At 34.6% G+C, this 24145-nt stretch overlaps 1 protein-coding gene across 5 annotated transcripts in view; it reads left to right on the forward strand.

Annotated features, from left to right (window-relative positions):
* Bltp1 (bridge-like lipid transfer protein family member 1) overlaps window positions 1-24145 on the forward strand; it is a 179685-nt gene that overhangs the window by 91002 nt on the left and 64538 nt on the right. For 4 of the 5 annotated variants that reach the window (XM_052732130.1, XM_052732126.1, XM_052732129.1 and 1 more), the window contains exons 42-53: window positions 990-1132; window positions 4553-4772; window positions 5674-5832; window positions 7358-7533; window positions 9182-9357; window positions 11789-12495; window positions 12886-13131; window positions 14764-14857; window positions 17235-17285; window positions 20253-20459; window positions 21455-21693; window positions 23716-23960. In XM_052732130.1, the coding sequence (XP_052588090.1) occupies window positions 990-1132; window positions 4553-4772; window positions 5674-5832; window positions 7358-7533; window positions 9182-9357; window positions 11789-12495; window positions 12886-13131; window positions 14764-14857; window positions 17235-17285; window positions 20253-20459; window positions 21455-21693; window positions 23716-23960 (2663 nt within the window). The remainder of the gene's footprint in view (window positions 1-989; window positions 1133-4552; window positions 4773-5673; window positions 5833-7357; window positions 7534-9181; window positions 9358-11788; window positions 12496-12885; window positions 13132-14763; window positions 14858-17234; window positions 17286-20252; window positions 20460-21454; window positions 21694-23715; window positions 23961-24145) is intronic. The other variant, XM_052732128.1, reaches the window with a different exon arrangement.

Genomic DNA, 24145 nt, shown 5'->3' on the forward strand with positions numbered 1-24145 from the left:
ATATACCTCTTTAAAAGATACCAATGAAGACCTTTTTCCTGTAGCTATTAGTGAATTATTAATAAAAGCAAATCCTAGCTGTTGCATAGTTGATCACATGGTATTCAATAATTTTAATTTTTGTCTCAAATTCGAAAATGCTGTGGTTTAACTGTGCAGTTGTGAATTTTATAAATCACAAATGACTTTGGAAACAAAAAGTCACAAATGACTTTGGAATCTTTTTATTGAACAAATTTTATAATTTGGCTTTGTGAGATACATTAGATTTAGGATCTATCCAGTAGAGACAACTTCTATAGCAAACTCATTAAAAAAAACCCCAAAAAACCTGCCTTTTAAAATTGTATTTGCCCCATTTATCTATTTTTAAAGGAGTTTTATCTTGTTATCTATTACATATATTTGATATTTAAGTAAATTTAGAAGCCTGAGCTTAGCATACAATTCTGTAAATAAAAATGTGTTATATATGAAGTTTTTGAAATGTATGTTTGTACTTTAACTTTTTATTATGATGATAGATTGTCTTAAAGTGTTTTGAAAAAAGAATTAAAAGTAGGGGGAAAGGGTAGTCCTAAAATTACAGCTTTCAGAACATTTGTGTGGCATAATTTTTAAAACTTTACTTTTAATAAACATATTATTAAAAGTAGCTTGAATTTTATTGCTTATTATCCAGAATTTAGTATGCACAGAGGTTGATTAGTTCACTGACTTCCCTTCTAATTGTTCATAGTACCTGTATTCATTTGTGCCACACTGCATAGTCTAGAGGGTAATTGAATTGGATTTTGGTCACTATATTGGTAGATGTTGTAAACTCAGATTAAGGTTGGAGAGTAAGGAAACAAAAATATGAAGATTATAAAAATTTATATTTTTCAGTTTGTAAAGATGGATTTTAATTATACAGATCAGAATGCTAGTTGATTTGTCAAGAAAATGTATGGTCATATATCTAACTTGTTCTTTTTTAACCATTTTAGCCACAGTTAGTGAACATACAATGCTTCTAGAAGGAACAGCTAACCGGCCACCACCTGGTAGCTCTGGACCTGTCACTGGAGCTGAAATAATGAGGAAGCTTTCTAAAACTCACACCCATAGTGACTCTGCATTAAAAATAAAGGTATGGTATTGCTGGTTTTGATTAAAATTTAAAACTTACATTATTGACCTAATTTTTTTTATTTCAATATTAAATGTATTAAATGTCTACTCTAAATATTCCAATAGTTTATATTGAAATTAATTTGGTTAATAACTTTTGGTGTATATATTTCCATGAAAATTGTATCATCAATGATTAGTAATAAAAGACTATTCAACCTTTGTGGGTTTTTTAAATCTTATTGAATATTATATATAATAAAATTCAGTATTAAAAATGTTGATAGTCTTGTCATTTCAGTTTTAGTGAGAAGCCTTTTAGGCTGTATATTATCAATTACAAAGCTTAGGTTGGGATTTTATAAATTATGATCTTAATTTACATTCCATTATTTTAATAAGTTTAAAGAATGCTCGGTAAGAGGGACAGTATAGTCAGGTGAGTAGACTAGCATATAGAGCAATACCCTCATTTTAATCCTGCTCTGTAACTTGAAAAATTACTGACTGATTTGTGCATCCTTATTTGTAAGGTAGGTATTTTGATAGCAACGTCCTTTGGAGGATTATGGTGAGAAATAACTGAGTTAAGACATGTAAGTGTATCTATTACTTTGTATTATTATGGGTTTTTTTGTTGTTGTTAGTTTGCTTTCCTAAGAACTGAAAATATTAGTTAATAGTTTTATTTTAACTCAAAGTCTGCATGTAGATTTACAGTAATAGAATAATTTTGACATTAAAATATTAAATTTATAAATAAAATACACATGAAAAAGGGCTACCAAATAAACAACAGCAACAAAAGTTTTTTCCTAATCATTAAGAAAAAGACAAGATACTAAAAAGAAAAGTTAAAAAAATGGATAAAGGCATAAAATATGTCATAGAAATATGGATACACATATGCAGATGTATTCTCTTATAAAGAAATATAAAATAAAATGACATTTCCTTTTTTATCTATAAGATTAGCATACTAAAACTTTTGGTATTTGTAGATGTAACCAACAGTCTTATTAAATAAGAAACACAGAACCAATGCAAAGAAGAAAGCCAAGAGGTCAGAGCTAAGAGCTAAAACCTTACCCTTCCTCCTGAAGTGGTCCTAACTCTCCGAAAGAGAGCTACTTCCTGTGTTAAAAGTCTCTATATAGACTTTCTGTTCTGCCTTCTCATTCGTTGTAAACCCAACCACATGACCGCCTTGTCACTGCCTGTCTGTATAGACTTCCAGGTCTTCTATGGTTGGTATTGAGATTAAAGGCATGTGTATCCAATGCTGGCTGTATCCCTGAACACACAGAGACTTACCTAGCTCTGCCTACCAAGTGCTGGGATTGCAAATGTATGCCACCACCGCCCAGCTTTCCTGTGGCTTGCTAATAGCTCAGACCCCTGGGCAACTTTATTTATTAACATACAAATAACATTTTAATACAAATAAAATATCACCATAGATATTATATATTATATGTGAAGATTTAAGAAAACAGTCATTCTCCTACAATATTAGAATATTGTTATATGACAAACCTTGTCCTGGGGAGACACTACACACATGGCTACTCACCCCAAATAGAGAACCTATGACATACCAAAGTACAGATACTACCAGAGTCCAACCTGGAGAAGCAGTGAGTTTTATTGGGTTACTTTCAGGAGTAAGAATGGAATGTTTCAATCTGGGAAGGCACAGTTGCACAAGAAATGAACATGGTCCTGACTTTTGAAGGACAGTATGGCAATTATATGTGAAAGTTAAAATCTTTTCATGTCAAGGACTACTCATTCTAGAAGTGACCATAATGATCAGATAGATCCTAGAACTTTCTTGGCAATACTAAATGGGAAAATAATGAACATGACATAAAATAATTAAACATTAGAGGGCTAATAAATTATGTACAGTTATAAATGCCTACCACAAAGCCTTTCCAAAAAGGGGTTAGGTCTGTGTGCAGCTATGGATGTCACGAGTTACATGGATTGAATTAATAGCAGAATATAGGTGTGTGTGTGTGTGTGTGTGTGTGTGTGTGTGTGTGTGTGTGTGTGTATGTTTTAGTTTTCTACTGCTGTGAAAAAACACCCTGACCAAGGCAGCTTATAAAAGAAAGCATTTAAATGGGGACTTACAGTTTCAAAGGGTTAGAATCTATGACCATCATTGTGCAAAGTATGGAGGCAGGCAGGCATGGCAATGGAGCAGTAGTTGAGAGCTTACTTGTTAAGACAAATATGAGGCAGAAAAGAGAGCTAACTGGGAATGACATGGGCTTTTGAAACTTCAAAGCCACCCCCAACACACCTCTTCCAACAAGGCCACACCTCCTAATCCTTCCCAAATTGTTCCACCAACTGCACAACAAAGCATTCAAATATGTAAGCCTATGGTGGCTATTCTTCTTCAAACCACCACAGTGTGTATGCTTTTATAGCACATAAATAATACAGAAAGATAAAAAACTAGAAAAACATTGGGAAAGGGATCTAGAAAATTGGAACACAGAACTTTCTACTAACGTTTCTTATGCTTTTAAAGTTTTTATTTTGTGTACATATTGCCTTTTAAATTAATTTATTTGTTAAAGTGGTAATTTTAAAACATACACAGTAATAGATTGATGCACTCTTCATTATTATTAAAGTGCTAGAAGGGTAAGTATTCTCATTTCATTTTTGTTGCTATGACAAATGCTCTTAAGCAACACAGAAAGGAAAGGGTTTTTTTTTTTGTTTTTTGGGTTTTTTTTACTTATAATTCACGTGATAGTCCATCACTTCAGAGATGTCAGGACAGGAACTCAAGCACCTAGTCATATCTTATTGACCATCAAGAAAGAAAAGAGAATATCCTTGCTTGTTTGCATTCAGCTAATCTTTGTTTTCTTTTATACTGTGCAGGACCCCTTTTCTAGGGAGTGGTGCCACTTGCAACAGGCTGTGTTCCCACGTCTTTCAGCAGTTAAAACAGTCTTCCACAGATATGGCCATAGGCCAGCCCAGTCTTGACAATGCCCCATTAGACTGTCTTCCCAACTTGACTGTGTCAAGTTGACAGTCAAAACCAATAAGCAAAGACTTGCTTAAGTCCTGTTGCTCTGATTACTGGCCCCTTAGATATTTACAAGCATTTTATTTCTGTATTCTGTTTGAGATTCTGTTCTATGACTCTTGTTCAACTGTAGAAACTGATTAGTGATTCATTGTTAAAATACTTCAAGGAATATACTTGACTATGATGTGTAGCCCTTAGTATTGTACTACAGAGTTATAGAAAATGCTTTTTTATATTTGACACTCAACAATCCTACTAGACAGAATCACTATATTAAAGGGTAGGATAGCTAGCAGCAATAGCAACTGTCAGAGAGGTTGTAATTATCAGGAGTCATTTTTACTTATGTTAGAAAAAATTCCTGTGTTCATTTTTTAGGGCATTCATCCGTATCATTCTCTGAGTTACACCAGTGGAGACACTGCTACCGATTCTCCAGTCCATGTTGGACGCAGTGGGATGCCAGTAAAGGAGAGTCCAAGGAAGGAGAGCCTTCTCAGCTATCTGACTGGAAGCTTCCCAAGCCTGCACAACCTTCTGGAAGGCACTCCTCAGAGAAGTGGTGCAGCTGTGAAAAGTAGCTCCCTAACAAGAACAGGTATCTAGTTCCAGTGGATCCTGGTCTCACCTCTGGACTCACATATGTGTGCGTGTGTGTGTGTGCGCGCACACACAATTAAAAATAAACAATTTTTTTCGGCTGGGCGGTGGTGGCGCACACCTTTAATCCCAGCACTCGGGAGGCAGAACCAGGCAAATCTCTGTGAATTCAAGGCCAGCCTGGTCTACAGAGCGAGATCCAGGACAGGCACCAAGACTATACAAAGAAACCCTGTCTTGAAAAAACAACAAAGAAAAAACAACCAAAAAACCAATTCTTTCAATTAATTTTCTAATGTGGAGAATTAGAAAAAAGTTTATGATATACTTTGGTTGCATGACTAATCTTTTTAGTATACTTTGTTTTTGAAAAAATATTTTAGAATAAAAGTATAACTTTCTCTTCATGCCTTTCACCTTTTGTTTTCAAATAAGTGCTGACTAATGCCAAACTACACATGCTGATACTAAGGAATGTAGAATCATCACCCTATGATAATAAAAATGAATTCTGTACTAATGCTTTAGAACCCACCTAACAACCTCATGAAGTGAGAGTTAAAAATGCCTGGAGAGATGGCTCAGTAGTTAAGAGCGCTAGCTGCTGTTGCAGAGGACCCAGGTTTGCTTCCCAGCGTCCACATGCACCGGTGACAACCATCTTAACTCCAGTTCCAGTGGATCCTGATGCCCTCCCTCTTCTGGCTCCCACAGGCACTGCATGCACTTTGTACACAGACACACTTAGGCAGAACACCTGTATGCATAAAATAAAAGTAAAGGAATCTTTAAAAAAATATTTACAAAGACATTTTTATCTGACTTTCTGAAAATATGTAAGTGGCATTCTCTGTGTTATAGTATATGGTAATTTTATTCTCAGTAAACTTTGTTTTCAGGAAATACAGTGGCCACTGACATGTTGTCTGAACATCCTTTGTTATCTGAGCCATCATCTGTGAGTTTTTATAATTGGATGTCAAATGCTGTGGGTAATCGTGGAAGTGTGGTACAGGAATCTCCTGTTACAAAGTCAGGACATAACAGTCTTCCAACAGGTATTACGATTGTCGTTTTTATCTTAACTGTCTTAAGTGGCACACATAGTTATAGCAAAATCTTGTTTCTCAGAGGATAATTAAATTGTCAGATGTTTAAGTGATATTTGGTAGAAATTGGACTCTTTCAGAAAATGGTAAGTTAAACTATCCCTTGGTAATCTTGCTATATCAAATACAAGATTTAAAGAATTTAAAACTTCCATTTCATGTGGTTGGTTAAACATTCATAACACCAAAGGAGGCAGGTTAAAAAACAAAAAGTGTAGTTACAACATGGTGTATCTATAGTATAGAAAATATTTTGAATTTGTCTAGCTCTCTCTGAGACGTCATAACTATTAATTCACGTACTCTTTGTAGTTACTTAACAAATACTTAATCAGATCTATGGGAACAGTAAAGTAAGATTTCTTTCCCCAAGGAGAGAGATAAATAAGGCCCATTTATTAATTTTAAAAGAATGTGCATGTGTAGGAAGAAAACTGACAGGATGTTCCCCTAAAAAAGTAATGGCTGCCGGGCGGTGGTGGCGCACGCCTTTAATCCCAGCACTCGGGAGGCAGAGCCAGGCGGATCTCTGTGAGTTCGAGGCCAGCCTGGACTACCAAGTGAGTTCCAGGAAAGGCGCAAAGCTACACAGAGAAACCCTGTCTCGAAAAACCAAAAAAAAAAAAAAAAAAAAAAAGTAATGGCTATATCCAGTGTAAGTATTTTAGCCTTCCTTTTCCTATATTTCCAAGTTAATAAATATTGAAGTAAACTTTGGTACTGATTACTAAAGGCCACTAAAATGAATCTTTAAAACAGCTATCTGAACCATGTGAATTCTTTCCATATAGAAATTATTAAAATGTGAAAAGTAGTTGATTTGTGAGTGCTTACTCAGCTTTCTCTCTTGTTGGTGTGGCCCACCTCAGTCTTGAAGTCATCTGATAGCTTCATGCTAGGTCTTTGCATTGACTCTAGACTGAAGACAATAGAAAGATGGCACCCTGCAGTTCTTGGCATCTTTTCTGGTTCTCAATTTCACTATTGTTCTGAGTGGCTTTAGTTTAAATTACCAGAGAACTGGAATGAAACAGTTCTCTCTCTCAAGGGTCCTTTGTCTGGAAACTTACATGATAAAGAACTTGAGCGGGGAGGGGAGCCTTAGTTCATTTGGTTTTGTTCATTCTCAGGAAAGCCTAGATGTGGTTCTATTAACTAACACTGTGGCTTTTGCCCTGCTACATTTACTTTTCAAAGATTTTTCCAGTCATAAAATTCTACATTTTGGACTGACTGGCTTGAGTACCTGGATAAAGATCACTAGTATTTTCTGAATATTTATTTTCATTTTTTAATTAATAAATTACATCTATAAAATTTTACTATTACATATTATTAGTTTTTCTTTTCCTTATCAATGGTCTAGTAAGGGTACTACAACATAGATTGTTTTTAAATTTGACTTGTTATGCTCTTTTATGGTTTTCCTGTTTCCAAATGGAGTCACTTTTTACTCTTGAAATTTTGTTGCTAGGAGTTGCACCCAATCTTCCTACAATACCGTCAGCCTCAGATTTCAACACCGTCTTGTCTAGTGATCAGAATACTCTAGATGGGACACATTCTCAGCACAGTACTAGTCAAGATGATGTGGCAGGTGTGGAAGAAGCAAACCAAGGCTTTCCTGCTGTTCAGCTTGCTGATGCACAGGTGAGCTTGCCTGTTTTACTTGATGCTGATGTCACCTCCTGCAGCAGGGCTTAGAGCAGGAACCATTAAGCAGTAGGTACCTGAAGTTCAAATGAACTCTATTCTGTGCCTGTGGTAAAAGCCTTCATGCAGAACAGGAACAGCTTTTAAAAAGTACATTGATTAATCATGAATGCAGATTAGCCAATAGGTTATCAAATTGAAAGTCTGATTATGATGTTCTTGTTATGTGTTAAAAATTGACTGTAACATGACTAGAAAGTTAAATTTTATCATATCCCACAGTCTTTATTAATAGGCATCTCAGCCATTTGTCCCAGGGTTTGACACTTATCATAGACAAATAGTGTGAAATCATTTAGAATATCTTTTTTAAGTTTGAATGAATAAAAGGCAAATTGGAGAGTAGGACATAGGGATTAAGAACTGTCAGAGTGAAAGAGGCTTGAATGTAAATATGTACTTATGAGGAGTTCAGAAGGCCACCCACAAAAGAAGTGTTGGGATGGAATGACATTTGTACACAAATGAGAAATAATGACATAATATGTATTTTTACTCTAAAAATTTTGGGGAAAGGAGCTTTGTAAATTATTAGCTTCCTTTTCTTCTGTGTCACATATACCACATTTACTTATTTTATGTGTTGGAGTAGTTTTTAGGACTTCTTTTTTAAATGGGAGAGTAGGGAAATCTTTTTAGCTCCTGTTTCAAGTTCATTGTGCATATTTGAATCCACTGGGAAACACAAAGACTTAGACTCAATTCAAATGTAGATTCAGTGAATTCTTACTGCTAGCAAAAGGACTATAACCTTAGAGCCAAAGGGCATGCTGGAAGCGGGGTAAGGTGATTTTGAAGGCAGACATCAGAAAGGTGTGTATTAACAACTATCCATGGAATTGAATCCACAGAGGGGCGGTGTTGATAGAGTATTCTACTATTAGACATACATAGTTGCTTCTGTGACATTGAGTTAGCTGGAGATTTGACCAGAGTAATGCATATCTGTAAGCATTTAGAGAACGAATCTTTAAAATATATGTGCTAAAACATGTTAAATAACTGAAATGGCCAAGTAATATCATTTAAAATGGGATAAATGTTCATAATACAACATGTAAACTGTTTTTATGTTATTACAAGAAGTGTTAAACTTTATTAGTGAACCTTATATATTGGTTTTGGGTTGTTTTGTTTTTGTTTCCATTCCTGGAGATTGAACTCATGCTAGGCAAGTGTCTATTACTGAGCTATAGCCCCATCCCCCTTTAAAAAGTTATTTTGAGATAAGGTCTCACTAAGTTGCCCAGGCTGCCCTTGAACTCACTCTGTAGCCCAGGGTTTGAATTCTCATTCATTTTGACTAGCTTCTGTATTAGCTGTGATAGTAGGCTTGTACCACAAGGCCTAGTACCAGTTTTGTTTAATGGAAACACACATAGATTTTTTAAAAAGCATGAGTGAGTGTAATTTAAATTATTTTACTCTCAGGAAAGTTATAGGTAATCTTTGTTTTTGTTAAAACCATTATGATGTCTTTTGGTTTTGTTTCATTTAGTGATAATAGATGCTATGTGCTAGAATAAGAACAGAAGTAAACAATGAACAGTTAATTATGTTAATATGGTTGTTTGATGTCTTCCAGGTTGTTTTTAAACCTCTTCTGAGTCATACTGGAATCCAGTCACAGGACACAATGCCCCTCTGTTACCGGATGTACTTTGGAGAACACCTTTCATTTTCAGGAACTTTGGACTGCCTCAGAGCAGATATTGTAGATTCAGACACAGCTAAAGACAGGAAAGGCAAAAGAGCAAGAAGGTATTTTTTCTAGTGTATAAAGTTTTATTCGAGAATTATAATTAATTTTAGTAACAAAATATAATTTCTACTTAATAAATGCAGTAATCATATTTTGTTATAAATAATTTGTTGATTTTATTAATGAATCAAGCAGTCGATTTTAGGCATATTTTTATAGCATGAACATGGGGTATTCTAAAGTATATCTATTGATAAATGCACTTAGCATTTATATGCTTAGCTTCAGTAGTAGAGATTTTTTGGTTCTTTGGTTTTAATCTTTGTACTTACAACTTATTCCTAACTTACCTTTTGAGTAGACTTTTAGCAGATTTGTGTAGTTATGGATATATCTATATATGTATGCATGTGTCTGTGTGATTGTATGCATACCTGTATATTTAAGGGTGGGGTGTACATGTGCACAGAGACCAGAAGATGTTGGGTATTGTAACAAGAGCCTCGGTGTGTGTGTGTGTGTGTGTGTGTGTGTGTGTGTGTATATATAATATATATATAATCAATTTACTAAGGGGTTCTATGGGGAAAACAGACTCACTGATACACAGGATAAGGTAAATCCAGTTACAGAGTCCTTGGAAAGCTGGAGACCTATAAACATGCTGCTTCACACTGCCTGATCTGGTCTTCACCACCCAAGATAGTGCAGCTCCCTTCCCCTCCCCCCACCTTTTTCAGAAAGAGATTGCATTTATAATCAATCCCCTTTAAATAAAAACAAACATTCATAAACAGTGTTTTGGGAATTTGGGCATAGCTTTTCATACTACTTCCTGCTGATTGGGTTTATCTAGCTACAAGGTATTCTCTAACATTTTCTATCTGTTCATATGAGACAGAGTCTCTCCTCACCTGAGGATAATATATTGTTGGCTAGGCTGGAAACTAGCAAGCCCTGGAAATTTTCCTATTTCCTAAACCCTTAGAGTTGGTTTTATAGGTGTTCATGGATGCTTGGCTTGTTAAATGAATGCTGAGGTCTGGATGCCAGTCCTCATGATTGCAGAGCATGCACTCTTAGTCAGAGCTACCTCTCCAGCCCCTCAAACAGTATTTTGTATCAGGAATGGAGTAAAATTCATCCTGAGAGCATAGCCATCAGAAACAAACATACAGGAAGACAAATGTAGCATGTGTGCACTAAAGGCAGGAGCTATCTGTTACTGCCATTCTGTGTTTTCATGAGTACTTCTTTCATTTCCTTACTGCTTGAGTAGGCACTTTTTTTTATCTACTAATAGGTTTTACTGTTCTTTTTTTATAAGTTGAAATTTTACTTTGGGTATACTCTTAATACCTTGTAAAACTACAAAGAAAACCTAAATATGTTACAAAAACATTATCAGAAATGCCACCTTTGACCTTATTGCCAGTCCTTAACTCACCTGGCTGCTTTTGTCCTAAGTGACTGTGTCAGCATGTACCCAGAATTCTTTTCTTCTTTTCTCAACTGTTCTTCCTTTTGGTCATCTTTATATATTTCAGATTTTTTGGTTTTTTTTTTTTCAGAGATTTGTCATCTCCCCCCCCTCAGTTTTGGATTGTTTTCTTATCTTTTTAGTCTTCTGTTCTAGTTCTTAGTGTCCAGTGTTTCCTTCTGTAACCGCATGCAGAACTTCTTGTGACTGCCTACATTTTTACATAGTATAACTATAATGTGACATACTTTTTATTAATAAATGTTATTACTCAGTAAGAAATTACACGTTCTGGTTATCAGCTCATAGTTAAATTAGTTTCTGATTTTTTAAAATAGAAAATAGTCTCTGTTTAATTTGCCCTGTGTGGCAGTGTATGGAAAAAGAAAGGAAATGCTGATTTACTTGAGATTTATTGTTATTGTTGATAAAACTTGAATGGCTTTTAAAAATAAAATGTTTAAGATGACTGTAATTCTTACACAAAAGTTTTTAGACAAGTGAAGGATTTAACAATAATTTTTGTGTAAGACTTCAGGTATTTTTAGTGTGATTTTGTTTCAGTTAGTTTTCATTTCCACTTGCAATTTGGCAAACCAAGCTGTGAGGATTTTCTTTTCAATAACAAATAAAATTATGTTTGAAAATTCAATTCATCATTTAGTATTGAGGGACTGGTTCTAATTGATCTCTTTGTTAACTCTAAATTTTCATATTGTTGGGTATTGTTGGATGTGCTGTTGGATAGCAAGAAAAAGAGAGTTTCATTATTTTATTGAAACTTTTAAAATTGAAGAGTAAATTTTAGAGTAAAATAAACAAGAAAAACTAAGGGCTATCTGCTAGCTCCTGAAAAGACTAAACTAGTTCAAACACATAATGTATTGAATCTCTTGCTTAATGGTACATTTCACCTTGGAGGATATGATGTGTATAAAGCTGTAAGAATTTGCTATGCTGGTCTTCAAAAAATGAAGTAGCAGCCTTTGATTTTCTTTTGAACATTTTAGGCAAGGCCATGTGAATCTTCCCCCGCTTGAGTTCAAGCCAGCATTAATGTTGGAGACCTTCAGCATCAGTGCTGTTGTGATGGAAAAATCCGTGTGTACTCCTCAGAACTCCACTAGTGCCCTTTCCTTTCACGATCTCAATAAGCGCTATTACAATACCTTCCACTGCAACTTCACTATTTCCTGTCAGTCGATAAGTCAACATGTGGATATGGCTTTGGTTCGTCTTATCCATCAGTTCAGTACAATGATAGATGACATCAAAGCAACTCAGACAGACATTAAACTTAGTAGATACACAGCTGGATCAGCTTCCCCTACACCTACCTTCAAAACCAGAAAACACCGGGATTTCCGTTCATCTGACTTCAGCCGCAGTTCTAGAGGAAGTCTCAATGGCGGCAACAGAGTAAATAATGCCAAGAACAAACGGGCCAACAATGAGAACAACAAAAAAGAATCCCGAAACAAAAACTCACTAGGAAGATCTGAAAGAAGAACTTCGAAAGTATCTAGGAAAGGTTCAAAAGATGTGGTGGATCACATGACCATTCATATGGATGACTCTGATTCCATTACAGTGTCAGAACAAAGTGAGCCTTCTGCTGAGTGCTGGCAGAATATGTATAAATTGCTTAACTTCTATTCACTTATCTCAGATCCAACAGGAATATTGGAAAAATCTTCAGAAACATTTGGACCAGCAGGTAACACGCATTTTTATGATTTTAAAATTTCTGTTTAGGAATGCTAAAGTAGATGGTAAATTGTTCACCATATTAATGGTATAAATTATTGAAATGCAGAGAAACTGGTAGTCACCAAGGAGAGAAAATCATGCTGATATTCAAATATTCTATCAGCATACTTCCCATCTTCCCTGACTCTAACATGGACTACTCTTTAAAAGATTCAGACAGACTTAATTTCAAATATCCTTACTCCAGTAGATACTAGGGAAGATGTTGAAAAAAATAGCTACATCATTTAGAGAAGGAAGAGGTCTAGTTTAGAATTTGAAACCAAGAAAGCTAATAGAATGTTCTTTATGTTGCATTTTTCAAATCTTGAACCATATACTTCTATTTAATAAAAAGGTGTTCGGAGTCCTACAGAGCCAACATGTAGAGTAGTGTTTGAGAATGAACAAGACAACAACAGTTTGACTAAAACACAGAGGAAACGAAGTCTGGTAACCTCTGAACCTCAGCATGTTACTTTAATCGTGTTTGGGATTGGCATGGTGAACCGCACACACCTAGAGGCAGATATTGGTGGGCTGACAATGGAATCAGAACTGAAGAGGATCCATGGCAGTTTCACTCTTAAGGAAAAAATGAAAGGTATAATGCTTTTCTAGTATGGTAATGTTGCTTTGCTGAAAAAAGTAAATGCCACCACATTGCAGAAATTCCCACTTATCAGGCTTTCTTCAGAAAATGAGACTTGCCAAAATTCTGCAAGTTAGTCAAGATCAGTGAGTAGAGGGAGCTTTGATACCTAGCAGAAGTCCTTGGGCATGGACTCATTAATGTCTGATGCTGAGTGGTACCTATTCACTATCTGGTCTTTGAATGTCAACTACTAAAATGTTTCTGATGTCTGAAAATTCAAGAAAAAAGTGAAATTCGTAAATATTTGTTTTTCTTTATTACTACTATAGAAATCTCATAATCTAAAACTCATTTTTAGTATCTTTATAAAAGTTAAGAACTTTATAAAACTTCTGTTAGTGGATAGAAAAGTTCCCCTCTAGTAATGAAAATGTGCCATTCATCTAAAAATTGATCACAGAAAGTATAATTCTTCATTAAATATAGGAGAACATCTGTTTAAATATGCTCCAATAACTCTATCACAAAAAAATAATTCCACCAGATGTAATCATTTGTAAAATGTAGCTCAGTTTCAGAAATTGTTGTATTACACAAGAAAAAATTATGAATGACCATATGTTTTATTATTTTATGATTACCCAATAAATAAGTCTAAATTTTGCATTAAATGCTCGTCTTTAAATATTTTGTTTCATACCCTGATTATGAATCAAAAGTTAATCAAACACTGATTTTAAATGAAAATTTGTGAGATTAAAGAAAATTATTGAAGAAATGAAAGATTATAAATTGCTGAGAGACATGGAAACACATTAATTCTCAAATACAAGGTAAAGGATGTGTAGTGCATATACTTCAGATGGCTACATTAAAGTAAAAATTTTTTTAACTTTAGTGGTTTTCAAACTAGTTTCTTTATTGTTTTAATAAGCATTAAGAGTTATATTGGTACTTTTGGTTAGAATCTGGGAAATGGACATTCACTTCTAAATCAATTGATTTAACTTTCCCAAAGTTTAATAGGTTTTATCAATAGTCTTTAAACTATATTTATTCTTTGGCCTAGCAATTCTAGTTCTTAGAAACCTAGAAAAAGCAAAAAATCATAATTGTGAGAAAATGACAGATGTTAAAGACTTGATTGTTATTTTTATAGACAGTTTAAGGTTTATCCATTATAAATTGTATGAATGGATTTATTTAAATGAAAACAAATGCTAAAATAGAAAATCAAGCAAAATGACATGTTCGTTTTATTTCATTTTGTAAGTAATACATATATTAAAATCATAGGAATTACATGAAGCAAGAGTAGTAGTTTATTTGATTTCCTTTTTTTCCTTTCAAAGTACATCTGTGGTATAGACCATTTAATACCAGTACAGTATTTAATTTATGAAGGCAAGTTAAAGTACATTTTTATATAATTCCAGTTTTCATATATACTCTGTATGCATATATGAATACAAAAAAGTAAGCTGAGGAAGTTTTCTTAAGGCATTTGACAATAATTGACCACATTTTATTATAATTTACAGTTATCATTTGTCACCAAATATATTGTGAATAAAATAATTTTAATATAAGATACAATGATCTTATTTCCAGAATTCATATTACTTTTTTCTCATATTTAAGATGTTTTACATCAAAAGATGACTGAGACATGTGCTACTGCTCACATTGGTGGGGTTAATATTGTGCTACTTGAAGGGATCACACCAAATATACAGTAAGTGTGTTTACTTTTGCTGTTTTCTTATACTTCTTTGTTACAGTTTATAGAACACTTGGAATTCCTTGAATGAACTCATACTTGATGAATTTTGAGGTTTTTTTTTTACAGTGTTTCTAGATACTGTCATTAAGAATATCACCTAATAGGATATGAGGGCAATCTGGCTGCAACATCTGTCACCCTATTGGTCTCCATAGTTGATTTGGCTGATTTAGCTGGCTAAGCGGGCCCTTCTTCCTTCACCTCTAATAGAGGAGGACCAGTTTTTAGTGTACAACTAGCTGCGTTCCTCTGCTAGAACCTCCAAACGTGCTCCCAAGAGTATCACCTAGTAAATTATTTTTGGAAAAAATAATTGATTTTGCTACCCCTTCCTACCCTAAATTCACCTCTGTTTAAGAAAGAATGAAAAAGAAAAGCCCAATTTTTAGTACTTTGTGAGATTGTCTTGAAAAAATGATCACAGCACAGATTTCTGTTTAGCATGTAGATTGTAAAGTTTCCTGTCATTTAAATAGTTAATTAAAATTACAAGAATACAAACTCTTGATTTTATATTAAGTAACCATTACTTACTTTTAAGTAATCATTACTTTTATTAAGTAACTAAGTAATCATTACTCATACTCACCTAGACTTCAAATTTGTAATTTTGCATTTAACAAACTAACAGTTAAAGCATTTGAAATCTGTTACAGCATAAATTAAAACTTTTTAAAAGAGCATATCATGACAGTGTGGTAGCTCACACTTATAATTCCAGTACTTGGGAGATTGAGACAGGACAGTTACTACAAATTAGAGGCCAGCTTTGGCTATATATTGTATCCCAGGCTACCCTGGATTATGTGAGAACCTGTTTAAAGAAAAAGAAACAACAACAACAAAACCAAATAAATAAAACCCAAATATTGCACTTTAACTCCTCTTTGTTCTTTTTTTTTTTTCCCCCTGTAAGTTCTGTTCTTGGGTCTGTTCAAAATTATTCTGATATTGATAACATTTACTCACAGTTTGCCAACACTTGTTATGAAGAATGCATTTAACCATATGACATGTTTATATCTTTGGCAATATTTGCCTTAATTTCTAATTTGTTTTCAGTGGGTCAGTTTTACATTATAACTAAAAGTGTTTTAATAGCTAAGGTCGTATTTTGAGAATTTGTTCTTCTTTGATGGTATAACTAGTGTTATGCTAATGTTGTCCTGCAGTATAGTCCTCAGGCTAGATAATCACTAAATAGAAAATTTGGCTCCTACTGTAAAACTTATTAATAGATCAACTAGAAAAAATAATCAGTTACAGTTCTAGTCACAGTGTTTTGGAAATCTGGGTAATGCAAAACCTGTCTTGGGCAGCATTTCAAGTAGATATTGATAAACAGGCCAGAGACTGGTAGAAGAGATCTCTTGCCCAAGTAGCTTAGATCTGTTACCTGGAATCATTGACAGTTTATTTCATAGGAGTTTCCCAGGGCCCAGATCCCATTTACTAAGCAGTTTTTTTTTTAAAAAAAAAAAAAAAAAAAAAAAGAGGAGGAGGAGGAGAAGAAGAAGAAGAAGAAAAGAAAAGAGGAGGAGGAAATTCCATGGTTAAAACAGATTTCTCTCCATTCACTGTAGAAGAGCAGCAGATGTAATATTTACTGTATTCTGTAACCCCTGCTGTGCGTCAGGAACCGAATATCAGTTCATTTTCTAATCCTCACTGTAATTCTGTGAGTTGAGGTGATTTTATCTCCACTTTATAGAGTAAAAAGAAGTTGAGATTTAGAAAGATCAAAATATCAGCATAAACTTTTTAAAATGGTCCAATCAGAAGAGCCAGAGCCGCACTGTTTCTGTCTTCCTCACTCATCTGCAGCAAGTCATCACAGAAAGCACATTTCATGATTGTTCATTGACTCTGAGCCATGTTTACTTTAGCCTCTTCTGAAAGCAAGCCAGGTTCTCTTAGATGTCCTGAGTGCCAGCTTTATCTGGGTCTCATTGTCTGTACTATCTCTCAAGAGAATGCCTTCAGTCTCTTCAGCTTGTAAAACTTAATATTTATAAAATAAGGTTCTTATCTTTCCCTTTATCAGTTTTATTTGAAATACCGAAGTTCCTTCATTTGTTACTGCCAACCTCTTAGAATTAAGACTTTTTGTTAACACTTTTTGAATTTATTCTTCAGCATTTCATTTCCAACTGCAATTGAAAGGAAATAGAATGGGAAAAAGTAGTTTCAAAAGTTATTTGAAGGAAAATTTTAAGAGCTGGACGTTAGTAAAATTTCCTGATGTGCAGTCCTGTTGTAACTAACTTACATATGAATGCTGATTTGCTTCCTTTTGTTTTCCTGCTTTCTCTTGAATCTGCATCTGTAGATTGGAGGATTTTCCTACATCTCCTACAAGTACAGCCAAACAAGAGTTTCTGTATGTCATACTATTTTTCATGGCTTGTGATTAATACCATATTGTATAATGTTTATATTATCTTTGTGGGATGTGTATAGTTAGTTACTGTTTCAGAGCTTTACCATAGACACCAATAGATTAAAACATGTTAATAGTCCATCACAGCCTAAGTGAGGGCTGTCTCCTAGGTAAGACAGACTTTGTTTTAGTGTGTATTGCTTGTGCTTATGTAGACATGTTATTGTTTAGTAGTATAACAGAAACCAAAAAACTTAACTTGGTGTGTTTTTGCTGATTACAAAGTAATTTTTAAAAACTAACAGCACAACTGCATGTTTCAGCTTTATAATTGTGTTTTTAATAGGAAGATTTTAATTTCTGATTATCAAGTTTTATCTATGGCTGTTACTACATATACATTCATGTTTTGAGTATCTTTTTTTTTTTTTTTTTTTTTTTTGGTTTTTCGAGACAGGGTTTCTCTGTGTAGCTTTGCGCCTCTCCTGGAACTCACTTGGTAGCCCAGGCTGGCCTCGAACTCACAGAGATCCACCTGGCTCTGCCTCCCGAGTGCTGGGATTAAAGGCGTGCGCCACCACTGCCCGGCTTTTTTTTTTTTTTTTTTTTTTTTTCTTTTTTTTGGTTTTTCGAGACAGGGTTTCTCTGTGTAGCTTTGCGCCTTTCCTGGAACTCGCTTTGGAGACCAGGCTGGCCTCGAACTCACAGAGATCCGCCTGGCTCTGCCTCCCGAGTGCTGGGATTAAAGGCGTGCGCCACCACCGCCCGGCTGCTGAGTATCTTAATTTTAACCATTGTGTATATGATATTTTGTTTGCAGTCAGCTATATTTGAGGTGTATGTATCAATGTTCATCACATGAGTCTGTCACTATGTTACTTAGTATTAGTTACGTCTTTGGACATTTTTTATAAATTTTAAATATGTTGAATAGGTAGGTAGGTGATCTATAAATTATGTTCCCTGCTGATAAGATTATCATATTTTATGAAATTTGTTTCATTATTGATAACAAGCCATAGACAAAACATCAGTTAAAAGTCATTTGTTAAGAATATTATGTTCTGTTTCACTTCATGGGCCATTTAAAGTATTAAAAAGTAAATTTAATTTCTGGAAAATATCCTGTGTAACATTAGTGTCTTTTATGTCTTTTGCTTTTACAGAAAAACAAACAGAACCACATTTAATTCCACTCAGACAGTACCTAGAGATTTTTTTCTTTTTATTCACTTTTTCTGGATATTTAACAACAACAAAAATCAATATTGACTTTGGAGAGAATACTTTTTTAGTGGCCAAAGATCACATCTGTGAAGAAATTTTTTTATGGACTTGGATATTATGTACTAGAAAGGCTACAGGAAGGCAGTAATGGAAAAGCAAAAGGTGGTCTTTGTTGTGATATCATCACGTTAGGCCACCCTTTTCCATTCTCAGGTTTTCTGCTGAGAGAGACAATCATTTATATCCCAGTTTCTAAGTTGGAAAGACTTTCTGGCTTTAATCATTGACTAGATAGCATGTAGTCACTTCACTCTCCACATTTCTATTGTAGAAAATTTCAAGCAAACTGGTTTGAGATAGCACAGGCCAAGTTATGTAAAATAATATCCTCTGCCTTCCTTCCCTTTTTAAGTTTCAAGGAGGCAGGCCCTGGAGGGAGGTATAGAGATTGAGATAGCGCTACAAGGTTGGTGTAAGGCTGATAAGATTACAGTGTAAGTAAGACCCTCTACTGTTGAAGAAGACATATCTTTAAGTCTTTGACATCAAAATTTCCACTGAACACCTTAGTAGATTCTGCAATCTCAGTCAGCCCGATGAGCTTTCTATTCTAAATCTTGGTTTAAATTAAGAATTAAATTTTGTATGTTTGCTTATAAAATCTTAAGTGATACTTAGGCAGGCTAATACAGATTATAAAGGTAGATATGAAAAATAATGAAGATACATTGATTTATTTTCAACTTTTACTGTATGGTAAAGAACTAATAAAAGTTCAGTGTACATTGAGCAAAGCTGTTGCTCTTAGGTAAGCATCAGTAAGCTTTATGGTGGAGATAAAGGCATTACACAGAGTTAAACAGCATGATGATCCTGCACTGATCAATTTAAACTGGACATTGTAAAGGATGCTCTTGTCAGCCTTGAAGGAGATGTAGAGAGACCTGGACTACAAGTTAGTTTATAGGTTGTTAATATGAGTCATCTGTTTGCAGTTTTGTTAATATTGAAAAGACTTACCACCTAGTTTAAGCTACACAACGCATATCTCTCAAGATTTATTCAAGGAAGAAATGGTCAAGGTCTCCCTAAAAAATGACTCAAAATTTGTAGGATGCTTGGTATGCCCGCTATATCTATGAAAAGTTCCTAGCAGATGTCCAGAAAGACTGGCTAAAGATTCATGGATAGTGAAGTTTACAGAGTTCTGCCAGATCTATTAGTCTTGGCTTCAACTACCTTTGTGCTTCATCACACCAGGGCCTATTCTTCCTTTTCCTAAGTTCAAGCAGCAGGCCGCCTGCCTTTAATTTCTTTTAACAGAGAAGATGATTGTTAGATAATTTGTTTGTTCTTTGATAACATTTTAGAAGTATAGTAAGTATTTTTTCTTTTTGTATTCAGTATCTATCTCTTTAGATTCCAAAAGTAAATTGGAGGAAAAAAGAGAGTTCTGAGTGAGGAAAAAAAAATCAAAGGGGGATTTTTCTGTGTGTGTATACATAAGTTAACAATGTGCTAATGTTTGTGCTTTTACTTACATGTTAGTATATAATAAAGAAATAATAGACTTTTCTATGCAGTATAAAATGAATATATTTTAATATCTTTTAAACTAATTTTTCAGACTGTTTTGACACATGAATGATTTCATTCTAACTCATTGAGTAAGAGTATATTATTGATATTTGTCTAAATTTTTCATTTGGCTATGTTTTAATAGTTTTCCTCTGTTGCTAGAACCGTGGTGAAATGTAGTATTGCCAAGTCCCAAGCCCTCTACAGTGCCCAGAGAGGGCTGAAGACAAACAATGCTGCTGTATTCAAAGTAGGAGCTATCAGCATCAACATCCCTCAGCATCCTGCTACCTTGCACAGCATGATGGTTCGAAGTTCTCACCAACTATCCAAACAAATCTCAGACCTTATTAGACAGCCTTCTACAGCGTGAGTTATTTCATTTTGTATATATTCTGTGACTACACAATTAAATATACCTTTTATTTTTGTTGTGATAACAAGTTTGTGGGAATATGAACAGTTCCTATAAATATTGACTACTTTTTGGGCTGGTGGCGAGTATTCAAATGACATCATGAGAGAATCATAGTGCATATCATTAAAGTATTACATCATAATGACCATGTCATTGTCTCATGCTTAATAGGGAGCATAAACATAAAATTTGAGAGATCCTAGAGATTTTTATTGGCATCACAAGAAATACCAATAAAAAGCAAATTAATGAATTCTAGAACTGTTAACCCTTGTTTAATTTTAAGAAATTGCAGTGGTCAAACACTGCATGCTTTTGGGTGTTCCTTTATTATGAAATTACTGTTTATGATTGAAGACAGATTACAATGCCATATAGCATTTTAAAAAGCAGTGAAATCAGACCTTTTCACAGTAACTTTTATTCCCTTTGCATGTTGCCACTATTCATAGTATCTGCTTTTCTGATCTTTTTCTCTCTCACCTCTCCTCTCCGATCCTCCCTCCTCCTCTTCTCTCCCATCCTCTCCTCTACCCTCTCCAACCCTCCCCACCCCTACCCTACCCTCCTCTGTGTGTGTGTGTGTGTGTGTGTGTGTGTGTGTGTATGTGCATGTGCACATGCATGCTTACCTTTCCCTGTCCTATAAAGTCTCTCTGTGTGTATGTGTGTGTACACATGCATGTGTCTGTGCATGCATGCTTCTCCCCATCCTATAAAGTGATGAAATAGCATATCTTTTGATAGTCTCAATGGCTTTTTTCTACAACTTTTTTATCTAGGTCTTTAGTTCTCATGTTAATAAATAATGGCACAAGTTATTACTCTGCTTTTGTAGATCATAGTCCTTTATTAACTGTTTTTCTACTGAGAAATCCAGTAATTTTATTCAATAAAATAATAGTTGCTAATCGTTTTATTGGGGGGGTTGTATTTTGGTTTATAGCCCACAGCCTATGAAAGAAGATATTGCAACCCCACTGCCTTCTGAAAAAACTCCAACAAGTGTTAATCAAACTCCTATTGAAACAAATGAATTTCCTCAACTCCCAGAAGGCTTAGAGAAGAAGCCTATTGTTCTCAAATTTAGTGCCATGTTAGATGGCATAGCCATTGGAGCAGCACTCTTACCATCACTGAAAGCAGAGTACAAGATGGGGAGAATGAGAAGCCATGGAATGACAGGTAACATTGAATTTTGAGTCTAACCATGTAAAACTGATTGTTTTGAAAAGAAATTAATTTTGAAAAGAAAGTAATATTTTGATGAAAAGGTAAAATTCTTAAAAATGTGATACTAAAAAATCTAAATAGCCAGGCATGGTGGTGCACCCTTTAATCTCAGCACTAGAGAATCAGGGACAAGTGGTCTCTGTGAGTTTGAGACCAGCCTGGTCTAAGTAGTAAGTTCAGAGCAACATAGTTAGAGACTCTCTCAAAAAGCAAAAACCAAAACCAAAAATTAAATTATTGGATCATTTAAATTTCAATAATGATATTTTTATTAACTTTCTTCATCTAGCCTTTTATAATTTCATTCATGATTACAGTGTATTTTGATCTTACCCACTTCCCTCATCCCCAGCTTCTCCCAGAAACCTCCAAATCACCCTTCAACATCTTACCTTCTTTTTACCCCATTTATAAAACGTTTGAATCTTCTTTGTCATTTTTGCCTTGTCTCAATTCCAGTTTTTAAGGTATAATAACACTTTACTAATGAGGCTGCTGTGTTTTTCATAGGTTTCCTTTGTCATTTTAACGAAAGGGATTTCTTTTCCTACTGTGCTATGAAATTTCTGTAAAGAATAATTGGTGACTATATACAGATACTTTCTTCTGTGACATAAAAATGTCTCTTCCTTTTTTTCTTGCTTTAACATAATAAATTACCATTAACTTTTAAAGCACTAATAAATCGGTTTCAACATAGATATGTTACATTAAGGATATCTGTCTTACTACTCCTTATATTTTGGAGTTTGTCTGTTAAGAGAGTTTTCTGATCATTTCAACCTTTGTATTACCAAAAATAGAAGCCCTCTAAGGTGAGCACTTTTGGATTTGGCAAAGTTAGAAAGCATGGGCTTTCAACTGTCAGAGGCCAGTCCTCTCAGTAGTACATTGGCTAATTCGTTCATGTATTCCTGTCATCTGGAATCCATAGGTTAAGTGGAAAGAGCAAGCCAGATAGGCAGTTTAGAACTGAAAAAGTAGAAATATTAAAGAACAGAGTGAACACCTTCTTGAATATCCATACAAGTAAGAACCTAGAATTCTGTAAGAGAAGAAAAAGGATAGAACCATTAAAAGAATGACACATTCGTGATTATAGATGTGTGATAACTGAGGCCTAGGGTTCCTTTAATCTGCATGATTTTTATTTAGTGATGCTGGTTGGAGAGATAATAGGAGACAAACCCTACCTCCTGCAGCTTGCAGAGCTAGTCAAAGATATACTTGGTTGTAGCAGTTGTATAAGAGGAGTCATGAACTGTGTAGTCATGAACTTTGTGGCCTTCTCAAAGACATTACAGTTGGAGAATGGCATTCTTCTGTTTATGAGAAGAACATGGGTGTGTATATACTACCTAAGTCCTGAGCAATGATAGAGTTGATGATGGCAATGCAGCTTCTACCGATTCTTCATGCCCACATAGACAACTAAACAGTACTGGCAAAATAATGGAATTGACTATACATTAATATTTTGCTTGAACAACTCTGCCAGACAGAAGACTTAAAAAATTTAACACAATATTGAACTAAAGTTTGTAGCTTATTATTCGGCCTCTTAATAGTTGTTAAGGCTAAAGGAATATGTGCTTAACATTTCAGAATTTGGGACTTGTTTTTAGCTTGAGTTGTTGTAGTACAGCTCCACTATGTGAAGGGCAGTGTCTTTCTGTTCTCCCTTTTATGATACACAGAATCTGTAAGTGTCTCTCTGCATCAGATACAATGCTAAGTACCCAGTAGGCTTCTTAAATACTGCTGGCTTAAAGTACTTGCTGACTAATTCTTTAAAATGAGTGTACTTGTTTAAAGGTAGGGAGTATCTCATATACAAATTTTAAATACTGCTTTTATGTATATCAGCATAAATTGTGGGATAACAAAACATTTTTCTTAGACACCATTTTTGTAAAAGTGAAAATATTAATGCATGCTTGTAATGACTATAATATAGTTCCTTACTTCTTACAGGTGCACAGACAAGGTTTACATTTGAGTTACCAAATCACAGATTGCGTTTTACTTCAAAAGTTTCTGCAACAGATATGTCAACTATTCCTCCTTCTGCAAGTCTTAACCTTCCACCTGTTACCATGTCAGGGAAATATATCATGGAAGAACATGATAGTTACTCAGATCAAGTGTGGAGTATTGATGAACTGCCTTCTAAACAGGGCTACTATTTACAAGGGAATTATCTACGTTGTGTGGCAGAAGTAAGTTTACTTTCAAAGTTACTTTTCTGCAGTTTTCATGATTTTGATACCAAAATATATAGTGATCCAAACTTTCAAGGTTAAATGTTAAATTGTTTGTTTCTACAGAAGACCAATCTGCTGAATTTCAAGAGAATGGGGATGTGTCTGTCTCTGTCTCCTCTCCCGCCATGTTTTGTTGAAAC

The sequence above is a fragment of the Peromyscus californicus genome, unplaced genomic scaffold, assembly GCF_007827085.1.
Source record: "Peromyscus californicus insignis strain IS unplaced genomic scaffold, ASM782708v3 Scaffold_9__1_contigs__length_137607984, whole genome shotgun sequence".
NCBI lineage: Eukaryota > Metazoa > Chordata > Mammalia > Rodentia > Cricetidae > Peromyscus > Peromyscus californicus.